General features: G+C 43.6%; 1 gene segment (V, D, J or C); it reads left to right on the top strand.

Annotated features, from left to right (window-relative positions):
- The window catches only part of LOC142464637 (immunoglobulin heavy constant gamma 1-like), a 30638-nt gene extending 17320 nt beyond the window's left edge, over positions 1-13318 (top strand). The window contains 6 exon segments of the C gene segment in view: positions 3041-3340; positions 5862-6176; positions 7024-7338; positions 9075-9428; positions 12230-12369; positions 12957-13318. Coding sequence covers positions 3041-3340; positions 5862-6176; positions 7024-7338; positions 9075-9428; positions 12230-12369; positions 12957-13052 — 1520 coding nt within the window.
- Positions 13319-17323: the final 4005 nt, after the last annotated feature.

Here is a 17323-nt window from a genome sequence, read left to right as displayed (position 1 = left end):
AGGGATGCATGAGGTAGGATAGAGGAATAGCGCAGGGCTGCATGAGGTAGGATAGTGGAATAGCGCAGGACTAAATGAGGTAGGATAGTGGGATAGCGCAGGGCTGCATGAGGTAGGATAGTGGAATAGCGCAGGGCTGCATGAGGTAGGATAGTGGGATAGAGCAGGGCTGCATGAGGTAGGATAGTGGAATAGCGCAGGGCTGGATGAGGTAGGATAGTGGAATAGCGCAGGGCTGCATGAGGTAGGATAGAGGAATAGCGCAGGGCTGCATGAGACTGGGTAGTGGGATAAAGCAGGGCTGCATGAGGTAGGATAGAGGAATAGCGCAGGGCTGCATGAGGTAGGATAGTGGAATAGCGCAGGGCTGCATGAGGTAGGATAGTGGGATAGCGCAGGGCTGCATGAGGCTGGGTAGTGGGATAGAGCAGGGCTGCATGAGGTAGGATAGTGGAATAGCGCAGGGCTGCATGAGGTAGGATAGTGGGATAGAGCAGGGCTGCATGAGGTAGGATAGTGGAATAGCGCAGGGCTGCATGAGGTAGGATAATGGAATAGAGCAGGGCTGCATGAGGTAGGATAGTGGGATAGCGCAGGGCTGCATGAGGTAGGATAATGGAATAGAGCAGGGCTGCATGAGGTAGGATAGTGGGATAGAGCAGGGCTGCATGAGGTAGGATAGAGGAATAGCGCAGGGCTGGATGAGGTAGGATAGTAGGATAGAGCAGGGCTGCATGAGGTAGGATAGTGGGATAGAGCAGGGCTGCATGAGGTAGGATAGAGGAATAGCGCAGGGCTGCATGAGGTAGGATAGTGGAATAGCGCAGGGCTGCATGAGGTAGGATAGTGGAATAGCACAGGGCTAAATGAGGTAGGATAGTGGAATAGCGCAGGGCTAAATAAGGTAGGATAGTGGAATAGCGCAGGGCTGCATGAGGTAGGATAGTGGAATAGCGCAGGGCTGGATGAGGTAGGATAGTGGGATAGCGCAGGGCTGCATGAGGTAGGATAGAGGAATAGCGCAGGGCTGCATGAGGTAGGATAGCTGAATAGAGCAGGGCTGCATGAGGTAGGATAGAGGAATAGCGCAGGGCTGCATGAGGTAGGATAGTGGAATAGCGCTGGGCTGGATGAGGTAGGATAGTGGGATAGCGCAGGGCTGCATGAGACTGGGTAGTGGGATAGAGTAGGGCTGCATAAGGTAGGATAGTGGAATAGCGCAGGGCTGGATGAGGTAGGATAGTGGGATAGCGCAGGGCTGCATGAGGCTGGATAGTGGGATAGAGCAGGGCTGCATGAGGTAGGATAGTGGAATAGCGCAGGGCTGCATGAGGCTGGGTAGTGGGATAGAGCAGGGCTGCATGAGGTAGGATAGTGGAATAGCGCAGGGCTGCATGAGGTAGGATAGTGGGATAGCGCAGGGCTGCATGAGACTGGGTAGTGGGATAGAGTAGGGCTGCATGAGGTAAGATAGTGGGATAGTGCAGGGCTGCATGAGGTAGGATAGTGGAATAGCGCAGGGCTGCATGAGGTAGGATAGAGGAATAGCGCAGGGCTGCATGAGGTAGGATAGAGGAATAGCGCAGGGCTGCATGAGGTAGGATAGTGGGATAGCGCAGGGCTGCATGAGGCTGGGTAGTGGGATAGAGCAGGGCTGCATGAGGTAGGATAGTGGAATAGCGCAGGGCTGCATGAGGTAGGATAGTGGAATAGCGCAAGGCTGCATGAGGCTGGGTAGGGGAATTTATTTATTTTATTTCTTTATAAAATGTTTTACCAGGAAGTAATTGAAAGTTAACTCTCGTTTTCAAGTATGTCCTGGGCACAGAGTTCTAATGACAAATACATGGTTACATACCAGTAAACATAGTTACATTGAGTGAAAAGGGTTATATACAAGACATTGCATGCACAGTTAGCGATAATATATATTATAGGCGTATGTAACAGTAACAGACCAGATTAAAATGGGAGACAGCTTTAGTTTTGAAAGAACTTAGACTGGTGGCGGCTGTGAGATTCTCCGGTAGACTGTTCCAGTTTTGGGGTGCACGGTAAGAGAAGGAGGAGCGGCCGGATACTTTGTGTGAACCTTGGGACCATGAACAGTCTTTTGGAGTCTGATCTCAGATGATAGGTGCTGCATGTGGTATGGGTGAGGAGCTTGTTCATATAGACGTGTAGCTTGCCCAGAAAGAATTTCAAGACAAGACAGGAAAGATGAACTTTGCGCCTAGACTCTAGTGATGACCAATCTAGTTTTTTGAGCATTACGCAGTGATGTGTGTTGTAGTTGCATTGGAGAACAAAACAACATATTGAATTGTGGAGGGTATCAGTTTGCTAAGGTGGGTTTGGGGTGCCGTGCCATATACTACTGTATGTCCCCATAGTCTATAATTGGCATTAGCATCTGCTGTGCAATACGCTTTCTGACCAGCAGGCTTTGGGAGGATTTGTTCCTGTAAAGTACCCCTAGTTTAGCATAGGTTTTGGATGTCAGGGCAACAATGTGCATCCCAAATGTTAAATGGGAGTCAACCATATGCCCAAGTATTTAAAACTAGTAACAGGGACTAGGATAGTATTATGGTTGGTTCTGATCTGTAGCTCCTTAATTTGAAGCTTTAGAAATTTAGCCTTGGTCCAAAAAACCATTGTTACAGTCTTGTCAGTCTTTAGAAACAGTTTGTTTTGGGAAATCCAATTTTCAGGTCTCAAAAAGTCAGATTGAAGTACGTGTCCAAGGTCAGAGAGGTTAGGGCTGTGTGCAAATAGGATTGTGTCATATCTATTAACCTGTTCACTGCCGGACTGCAATGTAAGCATTTTAAAGTATTCGTTTGTAAGCATCACTAGCTAAAACCTCAGTGGGGAATGTGAGGGTCTTTATATTATGCCCTTCCTAATTGGTCCTGTGATGGGGATGGTGTAGGAGACCCTGATAGAACCATAGACATTAAGAATCAAACATTAAAAAAAAAATTGTGACCTTAGAAGGAATTATACTAACGAACAGTGTCCTACTTTTGCTCCCCAGCTGAAAAGCAGGCTCCCTCTGTCTTCCCTCTGATACCCGACTGTAAATCACTGGGATCCAAAACTCATGTCACCATTGGATGTTTGGCTACTGCGTTCCATCCTCAACCGGTGAACATCAAGTGGAATTCAGGCGCCATTACGAGTGGGATCAAGAACTTTCCAGCTGTCAAGGGACAAGGCGAACTATACACCTCCAGTAGTCAGCTGACCATCCCTGAGTCCGACTGGTGTACTAAGACCTTTGAGTGTAATGTGGAGCACACACCATCCACGACCAAAGTCAGCAAAAAAATACCAGGTAGGAACCTAACAATGGCGTATTGTCTTCTTATGTTTTCACCCTGGCAATGTATAGAAACAGAGAAGAAATACACTGTTACCAGCACAAATTAGCCCCTGATTAGCAATGCCCATGCACATGTGCCAGATGTAACCCAAGTGACCGGCAAGTCATACGAGTTCTGGATGATTGACATGCAGTATGTAGAATATACTAGGGATTAATTATCTATTTTAAACTATAAACTTGGAAATCCTTTATAAGATTTCCGACGCAGGGTGATGAAATAAATGCAGCCCCGGCGGTCGGAGACGGGGGAACTGTAACGGTTTGGCCAACATTTCAAGGTGACTATTTTGGTCATTCAAAAATCTGACAATTTTCCCGGACGTTCTGGCAAAGATTTCCATAAATACTGTATATCACACGGAGAGTGGGATTAATGGCGCATGACCAATGGACGGACACTTGTGAATTATATATATATAGATAGTACCTGAGATGCAGGTTAATTGTAGATTAATGACAAAATGCATTCTTAAACTAACATTATAAACACTGTCTCCTCACTGCAGCAGTTGACGCTAGATATAGCATTGAAGTAAAGAAAACATTTAGGGGATTCAATATTACGTTATTATAAAGTCCTGCCAGATCCACTGCAATTTTCAACATCTCTACAATCTCTCATCTCTCCCATCTCTACCCTTTCCTGTCCTAACCTAGCAAACTCTCTATACAACAGCATACTATCATCAGCCTTAGACAAGTCAGTTCCCAACACTCCAAGCCACACCCATGGCACACACCTTTAACTCGCTACCTCCAAAAGTGCTCACACACTGCAAAATGTTGCTTTAGAAAATTCCGCTCAAAAGCAGACATCTTCCACTATAAACTTATGCTCTCCTCCTATAACACTGCACTCTCACTTGACAAGCAAAGCTACTTCTCTTCACTCATACACACTTTGTTTTCCAACCCTCGATGCCTATTTTCCCCATTTAACATCCTCCTCCTCCCAACTACATCTACATCCCTTGTACCCTAATGACACAAGACCTCACCACCTTCTTCACAGACAAGATTAAGCCAATCATACATTACATCTCTTCATGTAAAGCTCAACACGCAACTCCTATCTCCCTTGCACACCTAAATCCCCTCTCAGCTAATTTTCCCCTGAGACCAAGGATGAAGTCTCCACACTCCTCTCATCATCTCACCCTACATCCTGCCCCCTATCTGATTCTCTCACATAACATCGGTACACTAAGCCCCACCATAACTCACCTTTTCAACCTCTCTCTCACCTCTGGACATTTCCATCTTCTTTCAAACACACACTCAACCCGCCTATTCTAAAGAAACCCTCACTTAACTCATCCTTCCCCTCTTACTACCACCATATCTCTCTTCTCCCCTTTTCCTCCAAGCTAGTTGAGCGACTCGTATACAACTTCCTGACTAACTTTCTCTCCCCTGCTTTACTCTATGCAATCTGGTTTCCATCCTCGACACACCACTGAGAAAGCAATAATAAAAGTGGGTAATACCTACTAACAGCTAAGTCTAAGGGTCACTTCTCCGTACTAATTCTCCTGTATCTCTCTGCTGCCTTCGAAACTGCTGTTCACCCTCTTCTCCTCAACATTATCCATTTCATTGGCCTCTGTGACGCAGCCTTCGACTTGCTCACATCCTACCTCTCCAACCACTCCTTCATTGTTTCCTTCTCTGTTGTCTCCTCCTCTTCACTCCCTCTTTCTGTTGGAGTCCCACTGGGCTCTGTCCTCGACCCTCTGCTCTTCTTACTCTACACTTCTTCTCTTGGTAAACTAATACAATCTTCTGGCTTTAAATATCATCTTTATGCCGACGACACCCAAATCTAGCTCTCCTTCCCTAACCTCTCCCCCTCTCTCCTGTCCTTTGTCTCCAACTGTCTCTCTGAAACCTTCTCTTGGTTGTCTCACCTCTACCTGAAACTAAACATGTGCAAAACAGAATTTATATTCTTTCCCCCTTCCATTACCACCTCTACACCAACACTCTCCCTCACAGTCAATAATACTAAAATTTCATCAACACCTCAAGCCCATTGTCTAGGGGTCATCTTTGACTCTGCTCTCTTCTTCATTCCTCACATTCGGTCCCTCACGAAGTCCTGCCATCTCCACCGCCAAAATATCACCAAAATACGCCCTTTTCTCACTCACAATGCAACTCACCAATCATAACCCTGCCTTGATTACTCCAATCTTTGTATCTATTTGTGCATGTTTGTCCTCACTTGTACATAACTGTGTTTTGTAATATACATTACTCTGTGCCCCATTGTACCATGCTGCGGAATATATTGTCACTTTACAAATAAACGATAATAATAATAATAATAAAAGCATGAGCCGTGTCAGGACATGAAATCCATAGGGTGTCTCAATACAGACTTGTAAGTTTCCCTGGGACAGAATAACTCTCTCTTCTGCCTTTGTTTCCAGTTCATGACCCCTTTGTCTTCTTTTGTTATTGTACTCAGGGTGTAAGAAAAGTACGCCGACTGTGAGGGTCCTCCAGTCCTCTTGTGACGACAACACTCGCTTTAATGAACTGGTCTGTCTCATCTATGGACATTTTCCTGAACGCATTGAAGTGCAGTGGTTGCAGAATGGAAAGGCAATGTCTTCTCAACCAAACACCACAACCCAGAAACTGGAAGAAGAAGGGACCTTCAACACTATGAGTCAAGTCAAAATACTAAAGGAGAAGTGGAATCCAGGAGCTAACTACACGTGTAGTGTGACCCATCCGGCATCTCAGTCACAAACCACGGACAGTTTTAGACAATGCACAGGTAAATAAGTGTGGAGGTCATTGGTGGTTACTCATTATAGAATAAGTTCCATAATATACAGTACCTTTCTATGGAGAAAGGGGAAAGGTGTGATAAGTAAGAGAGATATGATAACTATATACAAATATATTCAAGGTCCAGACAAGGAGCTTTCAAAAGATCTATTCATTCCACGGGTAGTACAAAGGACTCGGGGGCATCCCTTAAGGTTGGAGAAAAGGAGATTTCACCAGCAACAAAGGAAAGGGTTCTTTACAGTAAGGGCAGTTAAAATGTGGAATTCATTACCCATGGAGACTGTGATGGCAGATACAATAGGTATCTTCAAAAAAAAGTTGGACATCTTTTTAGAAATGAAAGCTATACAGGGATATACCAAATAAGTAAACATGGGAAGGATGTTTATCCAGGGAGAAATATGATTGGCAATATTTGGCGTCAGGAAGGAATTTTTTCCCTTTATGAGACAGCATTGGATAATGTATCACTGGTTTTTTTTTGTTTGCCTTCCTCTGTATCAATATACTATCATTCAAATATAGGATATGTATCTGCCATCTAATTCCACTGGATGGACACTTTTTCAACCTTATCTGCTATGTAACTCTGTAACTATGTAAGTATATAGATAGGTTGGGGTGAATGGGAGCCAACAAGAAGAGGATAGATATCGAGGAGGATTTCAGGGAGGCGAACCTGGAGAAATTAGCGTAACCAGGGGTGTGGGCTGGGTGAACATCAGGGAGAGAAAGATGTGTTTGGAAGTCGCTGATATTTTAATAAATACAAATATATTGTCCCTAATCTTTATGTGTATCAAATCATCAAAAACCTTCTTCCTTTTCAGACTGCAAAATTATTCCCAAGATAGTCCTGCTTCCTCCTTCTCCTAAAGATTTATTCGGCACCCAGACATCAAAATTCACCTGTATGATCTCTAGGCTGAGTACAGCAGAGGACTTGAGTGTGAAATGGTCCAAATCAAATGGAGAAAAATTCAACGGAAATAATTCTGCATCAATGCAGGAGGTGGACGGCACTTACAGCATAAACAGCACCCTACAAATAACCCCAGAGGCCTGGGAAAATAATGACATCACCTGCAGTGTCACAAATAGGTACCTCACCACCCCAGTGGAAGAGAAAATTGCAAAACGCGCAGGTACTGTACAGTACATATGTTGCATGCTTATATTACATCCGAAAATAGTAGGGTTACAGCTGCCAAATATCCCAGGGGAGATAACAGGTCACACACGCAAAAAGCCATCTCCCTGGTGGGAAGATTGTGAATCAGAGCATAAGTTCCCCAAACTCCCACTACGAAGCAAGACTACTCTGTATGGTGCTCTAGGACAGAAAGATCCCCAATAATCACTCAGGGACTTTCTTTAATAATAAAAACGATCACATTTCCATTTCACCAGCACTCTGCCTTATTACTAGTAATAACAAAAGTATATAAAAATGTCCTTATGTCCTTTATGTAGACCCTATTCAAATCTTTTGTGGGAGAAGAGCCGAGTGTTACATATTACACATCAATCCATTTGTTGGTTCTAATATCATTTGTATTACCGACAATTGTGTGGTTATAATATGTAATGGGTCATTTAAATAAAAGTCCAGGAGATGCATAGGTCACCTCTTTACATGTCCTTCCGCCTATAGACAAAATAGAACTATATTCTCGAAAACATCCGTAACCTTAATTAATGCAGATGACAGCAGAAACAGGATAATAAAATACTGGCATTATACACACCATATTAATAGTTAGAGTATTACTATTATTATACTATAATATGTATTGTTTCACTATCTATCTATGCATCCTAGGTCTGCTATGTTGAATTTATTATAGCAAAGTAACAGATCCCAGGTCAGAGACGACTTGATAATTACTAATACTCCCTCCTCTTTTTCTTTAACTCAGAGATCTATATAGAATACAACGTGATTCAAAATCAGGCTCAATAAGCAACTGAAAGTAGATTAAAACAAAATAACAATAAAATAATTGATTGTTACTTGGAATAAATGTGTAATCTCTAACATTGGATCCTTGTCCCAGCAAGATTTGTATAGGGTTAATGGAAAAAGTGGAACTGTTTGTATAAGTTTTTACTATGAGTCATAAAGAACAGTGTTTGTGCAAATTCAATTTGGTAACTAATATTTTGAAAGAAAACGTTAAATAATCCCTGTGTGATTGTTGGGTTCTTTCGGTCCTTATGGTAGGACCACAATTCTAATTGGACATTCAAATTGCCTATAGGACCTCTTTAATAAAGGGTTAAGAGATTTGTTTAAAAGAATACCCGATAAGAATCTTCCTTTACATGCCAGACTCACTGCCCCAGAGACTCGGCAGTGATGTATTTATGTATAAAACACAAAGGTCATTCTATACCTTAGCTATGCCACGTACTTAGAAAGGGCCTCTCTTGGGTCTGCTCTGAGATATACTGTTCTACATGCAATAAACTCTGTAATAAACAGAGCGGCAAATTCAAATGTTTCATAAATCCTGAATGTACGTGAGCTTCCCTGACACGCTTTGCACCAGAGAGTGAGGATAATCAGGTCATTCTAAATGTCCCCAGGTTTGTCCCAGACATGAAATATAAGAGAAATACTGTATATTTTCTATCAATGTCACTCAACACGCACATAGAGTTACACACCCAGCGACCACCCATTTTAAAGGTGGACACAAACCTCCTGAGGTGTCTTAGTGCATCGTAACTGTTTGTTACAAACACCTAGGAACAAAATACCACTAATAATGATTTAATGGAAGCAGAAGCTCTACAGTGGCTGTTTGTGGGTTGGTAAGTTGCTTAGATATTTCGGTGCTGAACTTTGTAACATTATAATTGTATCTCCTCATTCTAGGAACGGGACGCGCCCCATCTGTCTATATACTTCCACCTTCTGTAAATGAGGACCCACCTTCTGAAAATAAGATCCAAGGTTTTGTGAGCCTCACCTGTCTGATCAAAGGGTTCAAACCCAAATACATTGAGATTGAGTGGTTCAAGAGGAATAAAAAGATAAATATGGATACAGCGCTGAATGAAGCCACCTACAGCAACACTGATCCCACGCTGGAGAAGGACGGAGACACGTACTTCATGTATAGTAATCTCCGCATCGTAGAAACTGATTGGAACAATGGCTCGACCTTTTCCTGCAAAGTATATCACAGTGCTCTGTCTCGGGAATTGAAGAAAGAGATCAAAAAGAGTGGTAAATAATCACTGTCTCCATTTCACTGCTTCGCACAACCTCTTTCTCCAATGATCTTTGTCAGATTACTTGTTTCCAGATATTTTCCCTTTTTCCTTCATCGCACTCACTCCTCCCCTCCTGGCCGCTCAGCGGATGGGATATATATGTATATATGCATAGGGCCAACAGGTGATGCAGATACCCGTATGATGCAGTTTGTAACAATATTGTGTTCATTTAGGTTTGATAATGAACTAGCATTAAAAAGGAGATACATCGATGATCATTTATCCATGTCTGATACATACAATGTGCATTGTTTCGCACTGCGGCTTGTATGTGGCATATTGATATTGATGGAACCTGGAACAATTTAGTTGAAAAACCCCTAAAAATATAATCAAATCAATAACATATATAAAAACAGAGCAGAAATGAGGAAATTTCCGGCTCCAACACAAGGCCTCATTGTATCAGCTAAGACAGTTAAGAGTTTTCCATTTGTCATACTTTGTGATGCCATTGTGTCACTTTTTCAGATTATGTTCCACAACTGTACAACTTGCCACCAAATTGCTTGAAACTCCACTTGTTTTGGAGTCTGGGTCCTATTGATAAATTAGCTCCTTCGTTTCTAATTGCTTCGCCCATATCCAAATGAAGATATTTTCTGACAAAGATCCCCACTTTCTACCTCTCTCTTTTTGATGTGTGTAACCTGGTGCCTCAATGTGTCTCTCGCAACCAAGTGAAGAATCTGACAAAGTTCACCACTTTCTCCCTCTCTCTTTGTGATGTGTGTAACCTGGTGCCAAGTGAAGAACTCTTTACTTAAATAAACTCACACTTTTTATGCCTAAAGTTGCAGCACTAACCACGTGTTTTTGTTATTTGTGCTCTCGCCGCTCTCCCAGAAATATCTACATGGGGATGAGATAATGGGGGATAGAGGAAGATCGGTGGACTTCATTCTAGGGGTTTGTCACTATGAGGACAACTAGATAATATGTCAGGCAGATAATTAGGTTATACTTGAACCCAAAACTCATTCCCATGCAGCTCCCGATCATTCATGCATTCACACATAAAATAAATTTTAACGAATAAATTCCATTCAGGGAAGCCAACATTGGGAATTGACACTGGTGTTAAAACACTGGCACATTTGCCATATTTGGCTCCCTCACTTCTCCCATCCCAGCCTAGGAACTGGATTTATTCCTAAACAAATATAAAAGATAGATAGTGTAGAGCATGTTCATGGATGGGGGACTCGGATCTCTAGTTGCATACATCCAGTAGAACAGATTTACGAGAATGACAAATGAGTGACTTCCTCTCCCCAGAGCATTGCATTGCTATCCCACTTGGGAGGGAATAGGTTAATTGTGATATAAATTAAGCTCAATTCCCTTCTTTCTTTTAATATGGCACATAAACTGACAAGTAGCGTCCCTCCTGTGATCCTGGCTGCATTGTGCTCTTTTACCTGCCCAGGTGACAGTAACATGCACTAGGTCATTCTATACATAGGTCATTCTGTGCTCTGCAGAGAATAAGTGTATGTGCCTTTATTTCTCTGGGAATTAGTGGTTAGTGGGTTTCTTTTGTCAACGGCAAAGGAATAATACTCATAAAATAGGTCTTCCACTTTCATTATACTGACAATTCACACACAAAAAAACAAATCACCCTCTTTATTGTAAAACCCAATGGGAATTAAATGAAGTTAGAAATACCAAGTCCTAGAGAGAAAGGGGGAATCCTTGCCCTGTTACTGCTGAACAACACGCTCCTTGGATGTGAAGGATGCAGTGGAAGAGCTATATTAGGTATGGTGGCAATTCCCAGGCCCACCAAGCACAGATCATGAATAGTGGGTGGGGTCCTCTCCTTCCTTCTCCTGTTTACAGCTTTAAGGACATGAAACACGATGGCAGGGAAGAGGAGGAAGACTGAAATACCCAATAACCAATGAACCTGTAAAGGAATGTGTAGAATGCATAAAAGGACAGAAAACACTGTAGCTTTCACTTAGACGTGACATTGATGATGTTTGTGTCCATTACTGGGCCAATATCAAGATTACATGAGTTTAAACTTGGTTTTTAAGCAAGATACACTCCATACATCATTGCTGGGTTAATACGTCTTCCATTGATCCCATGGGTATAATACGTAGATGAGATGAGATGCATTATAGGCTGTGATACCTTTTAATGAAGATATAAGAGAGTTCTCAGATCACAGAGATTCAGAAATCTCACAAGTCTCTTCTTCAGAGGTGAGGATTCAAAACCTCATCACCCATCCATGATTATCTGTAAAATACGAGAGGGGACACAGATATAAAACTTGCATCCTTTTTGTGCTGTACCAAAATAGGTTTGAAAATTGTGTAGATTTACCCAATGCCGGAGACTGACCGAGACAACAAGATGATGATGTAACACAATGGAGACCATTTAGCTGCAGAAAGTTTCTGATTCAGATCAATCTTCTTAGTTTCTGCCAGTTACCAATATGGAATCTGATACACAAGTCTTGAACATAGAAAGGACTTAGATAAAAAGCCAATCCCTCAAATCAGACACAGCTGCGCTACATTAATAACTACAAAGCTAACGTGTCAAATGTGCCATTATAGTATTGGAGGCATTCCTGAGATATTGCCACACGTCACTTAAATTAGTAACTCTACCACATAACTAACTCCACTTTAACAGGTAGTTAGGATAGTATTTAATCCCTCTTTGGCCCTTCTGCATGATAATTGCACTTGACCATGTTCTGTCTCCTCTGGTTCTTTCTCACATCAGATAGCCATGTCCATGATTGGTACATGGACCAGGATTGCAGCAGTGAGGATGACGATGACAGTCTCTGGACCACAGCTGTGACCTTCATTGCTCTGTTCCTGCTGAGCATGTTCTACAGCGCCACTATTACACTGGTGAAGGTGAGAGGGACTCGAGAGTCTTACCATCCAAGATCTCAGTGACGGTCATTTCAGAGGGTGGAGTTTGGGGTAACAGAGCTGGGCTTTTGTGCACTGCTCCCTCAGACTCAATGATCTGTCTGGGGAGATTATTCAGTGAAAATGCTTAAGCTTCTTGGCTTTAAAATGTGACACAATTATTTATATGGTCCATATACGCTCTGACCATCTTTGTCGATTGTTGATGGTTTCCTGAACTTGACTTACTGTAGCAAGGTCTTTTGCTTTGTTCCATGAGACATGCACCTTTCTTGCCTTGATACACAGAGTTTGCCATGTGTACCTATTTATATAGAGCAGAAGGGGTCAATTATCTAGGTTCAAGGGGTGAACCGGACTGTGATCATAAAAATGATGCCCTTATCTGATAGAAATCCCAACAATCTCAGGTGCTAAAGCAATAAGAGCATTGCATAGATGGAGCCAAACTGTGGAACTATGCAGGCTGTGCACACGTCGACTTTGGTAATAATGTGTTGTCGTACAACTTCAAGAGCATCAAAATGTCCTAACCCCCTCCCCTCAACACATCTGTTTGTTCCTCCCAGGTGAAGTGGTGCATTTCAAGAATGCTTCAATTAGATGCCCACGTGGACAATCACTTCATGGCGGTGCTGGAGCCCGCCACCGGCTTCCACAAATAAACCACATCGGAATACAAGATCAACACACCGGAACGAGCACCCTTAACAAATACATTATTTGTCTTTGCCGACATCCATGGAATTCCCTTTTAACATCCAAATGTAGCTCTGTTCGCCACTGTTAAGATGTTACATCTACAGGTCTGAAACTTTCTGTGCTAAATATTACAGAATGTAATATAAACCCTTGTATAGTATGTGTAGCAGAAGCAGCCTCAGAAATCCCATAACAGGAATGTCATCTCTTAGGACAGTGGTTCCCAACCCCAGTCCCCAAGGACCAGTAAAAGTCCAGGTTTGAAGGATACCCCGGCATGAGCACAGGTGGTTCAGTCACAATGATTGGGCCACCTGTGCTAACGAGAGGATTGCCTTAAAACCTGCACTGTTAGTGGTCCTTGAGGACTGGAGTTTGGAACCACCGTCTTAGGATATTTGCTAAGATAAGCATAGCATTAGGATACATTCGGCAGAAAAGTGAATTAAACATGGAAATACCATGACCATCTCTCCATATCACTCAACACAAACTGCCACACTTGCATCATCTAATCAGTATTAATTATGACCTCCTGCCTGTTAAAATGCAGCTTTATCCAATGTACAACCCTCCCCTCCTACAGGCACAACTTGCTTGGTCTGGTGAAAGTTTTCATCTAATCAGCACAGCTATAAACACTTCTTTTAAAAAATGCATAGCACTGTAATTGGGTTAATTGGTCAGAAAGTGACAGCCCATCCCGCAGCAAAGACGACTTCGGTTCTGTATCATTTAACTTACAGTATATAATCAATGGGGTTTTCTCAGCACTCCAAGAAATTAAAATCATAAAGTGGAAAAGTGCGGAAATTTACCACTTTTCATCCCAAAAATAATAAATAAAAGCAAAACGCACATAAAGAAAACACACAGGGGAAACCAATGGCACAAAGGATCGTCTGGAACAACTGATATGCATGAGAACATACAGTACAGCGCACGAATCCCCAAACTGACTGGGCCGAGGAAACAAGGTCAAACAAAGAGTAGAAGACATGAAATCAAAAATAGCAAAAAGAAGATAATGTCTACACAGAAAATACAGAAAAAAAACAGGGGCTAAATACTAACCAATGCCGGGGGGCAACACAAGGGAGACAAAAGGAAAGAAGGGACTGAAAAGAAAAGGAGAAACAAGGGGGGCAGCGCTTCGGGGTCACCCATCACTAGGCTCATTCCCACAGGTCCCTACTGGACCATGGTATTTCCCTTAGATAGTCCTTGAAGAGCAAAGTCAACTGCAGGTCTCCTCCGTGCCTTCCCCAGTCAATAGAAGCCCTCCACGTCTGTGTGTGGGGATCCCCACTCATTGTGTGTTATAGTTAGTAGGACCATTTTGCCCTCGTGCTCTTATTTCTGATTTGTTCTATTTTTTTGCTGTTTGTGGGTGCTGTCTGTCATTTTATATTACTGTACATTTAACATACAACAGTCGCCCTATTTGTATCTGTGTATATACTGTATCTGATGTGTTTGTTCTGTTACTCAATAAAAGCCACCTTTTCCAATAGTTTGCCCTGATTTATTATTAACATATTGTCAGAGGCCAGAGTGTGGTCAAGATGACAGTGCAAGCTTAAGACAGCCAACAACATGGCTACATGCAGATGGTTCAGTGGGACCTTTGGGTGCAGTGTGGTGTGAACCCAAACACGTAGGGCAACCTCCAGTACAAAGTGAAGTACTGGCACTTGGTCTGCAGATCTTGGCTCTGTAAGTAAAGGAGCGGCTCAGTGAGTAAAGACATGGACTCTGTCAACAGTGACATTTAGTGTGAATCAGGGAAACCTGGTTCAATTCCTGGTGTCAGCTCCTTGTGACCTTGGGCAAGTCACTTTATCTTGTGTGCCTCAGGCACCAAAACCATAGATTATAAACTCATCTGGGCAGTCTGTGTCTGTGTCTGTAATATTCCTATATGCGGAGTACTGCACTCTGTACTGTAATTGTGATGCGCTTTGTGTCCCATTGGGAGAAAAGCGCTATATGAAAAAGTTTTTAATTATTAATATTATTATATATCCTCCGCATTATGCATATCTTTATTTATATAGTGCACGCACCTGTACTCTGCACTTTACAAGAGAGACAGTACAGTACAGCGAATTATAATACAAGTGAGACAGACAAAAGGAAATCCCTCCCCCGGAGAGTTTACAATTGATGTGGGAATGTGGGAATGTGGGAATGTGGGAATGTGGGAACGTGGGAATGTGGGAACGTGGGAATGTGGGAACGTGGGAATGTGGGAATGTGGGAATGTGGGAATGGCTTAAAGACATAGCAGGTGAGGGAATAAGTGCACTAGATGGCAGTGTCTGGCCTTGATGGTAGGAAAGTGCAGTGACTGTGGGTGTGGGACTGTGGCCACAAGTCCAGGCTATTGGGATATTTCTTTTAAGAGGTGAGTTTTAAGGTTTGTCTTAAACGTGGAGAGAGAAGGTGCAGAGCATATAATGAGTGTTAGGGAGTTCCACAGGTAAGGGGCCGTGAGGGAAAAAGATTTAAGGCAGTGGATGCGGAAGGGGGGCAGTGGATGCGGAAGGGGGGCAGTGGATGCGGAAGGGGGGCAGTGGATGCGGAGGGGGGGCAGTGGATGCGGAGGGGGGGCAGTGGATGCGAAGGGGGGGCAGTGGATGCGGAGGGGGGGCAGTGGGTGTGGGGGGCCGGCGGCAGGTCAGAGCAGTTGCCGCCATACCCGTCTCTCCCCCAGCTGCAGGCTTCTCTCTCCCTGTCTGTCTCACGCCAAGGTGTCTGATGCTGATGCGTGCCGGCCTCCCTCTCCCGCCACGCTCACGGGAAGCTGAGCCCAGCTTACTTCCGGCACAGCATCAGACACATCGGTGTGGGACAGACAGGAAGAAAAAAGCCTGCAGCGGGGGAGAGCCAGACATGGCGGCAACTGCTCTGACCAGCCGATGCCCTCCTCCCTGCGCGCGAAGAGAGGTCAGAGACAGGAAGCATATTACAGACATACAGGGTCAGTACGGGGTCAGATACAGAAAGCATAATACAGACATACAGGGTCAGTACGGGGACAGAGACAGAAAGCATATTACAGACATACAGGTCAATACGGGGTCAGAGACAGAAAGCATATTACAGACATACAGGTCAGTACGGGGTCAGAGACAGAAAGCATATTACAGACATACAGGGTCAGTACGGGGACAGAGACAGGAAGCATATTACAGACATACAGGGTCAGTACGGGGACAGAGACAGGAAGCATATTACAGGCATACAGGGTCAGTACGGGGTCAGAGACAGGAAGCATATTACAGACATACAGGGTCAGTACGGGGACAGAGACAGGAAGCATATTACAGACATACAGTGTCAGTACGGTGTCAGGGACAAGAAGCATATTACAGACATACAGGTCAGTACGGGGTCAGAGACAGGAAGCATATTACAGACATACAGGGTCAGTACGGGGTCAGAGACAGGAAGCATATTACAGACATACAGGGTCAGTACGGGGTCAGAGACAGGAAGCATATTACAGACATACAGGGTCAGTACGGGGTCAGAGACAGGAAGCATATTACAGACATACAGGGTCAGTACGGGGACAGAGACAGGAAGCATATTACAGACATACAGTGTCAGTACGGTGTCAGAGACAAGAAGCATATTACAGACATACAGGTCAGTACGGGGTCAGAGACAGGAAGCATATTACAGACATACAGGGTCAGTACGGGGTCAGAGACAGGAAGCATATTACAGACATACAGGTCAGTACGGGGTCAGAGACAGGAAGCATATTACAGACATACAGGTCAGTACAGGGACAGAGACAGAAAGCATATTACAGACATACAGGTCAGTACGGGGTCAGAGACAGGAAGCATATTACAGACATACAGGTCAGTACGGGGTCAGAGACAGGAAGCATATTACAGACATACAGGTCAGTACGGGGTCAGAGACAGGAAGCATATTACAGACATACAGGTCAGTACGGGGTCAGAGACAGGAAGCATATTACAGACATACAGGTCAGTACGGGGACAGAGACAGAAAGCATATTACAGACATACAGGGTCAGTACGGGGACAGAGACAGGAAGCATATTACAGACATACAGGTCAGTACGGGGTCAGAAACAGGAAGCATATTACAGACATACAGGTCAGTACGGGGACAGAGACAGAAAGCATATTACAGACATACAGGGTCAGTACGGGGACAGAGACAGGAAGCATATTACAGACATACAGGTCAG

Source organism: Ascaphus truei, chromosome 13 (genome assembly GCF_040206685.1).
Source record: "Ascaphus truei isolate aAscTru1 chromosome 13, aAscTru1.hap1, whole genome shotgun sequence".
In the NCBI taxonomy this organism is placed as follows: Eukaryota; Metazoa; Chordata; class Amphibia; order Anura; family Ascaphidae; genus Ascaphus; species Ascaphus truei.
Note: the sequence above shows the minus strand (reverse complement) of the source record. Positions and strands in the feature narration are given on the sequence as shown.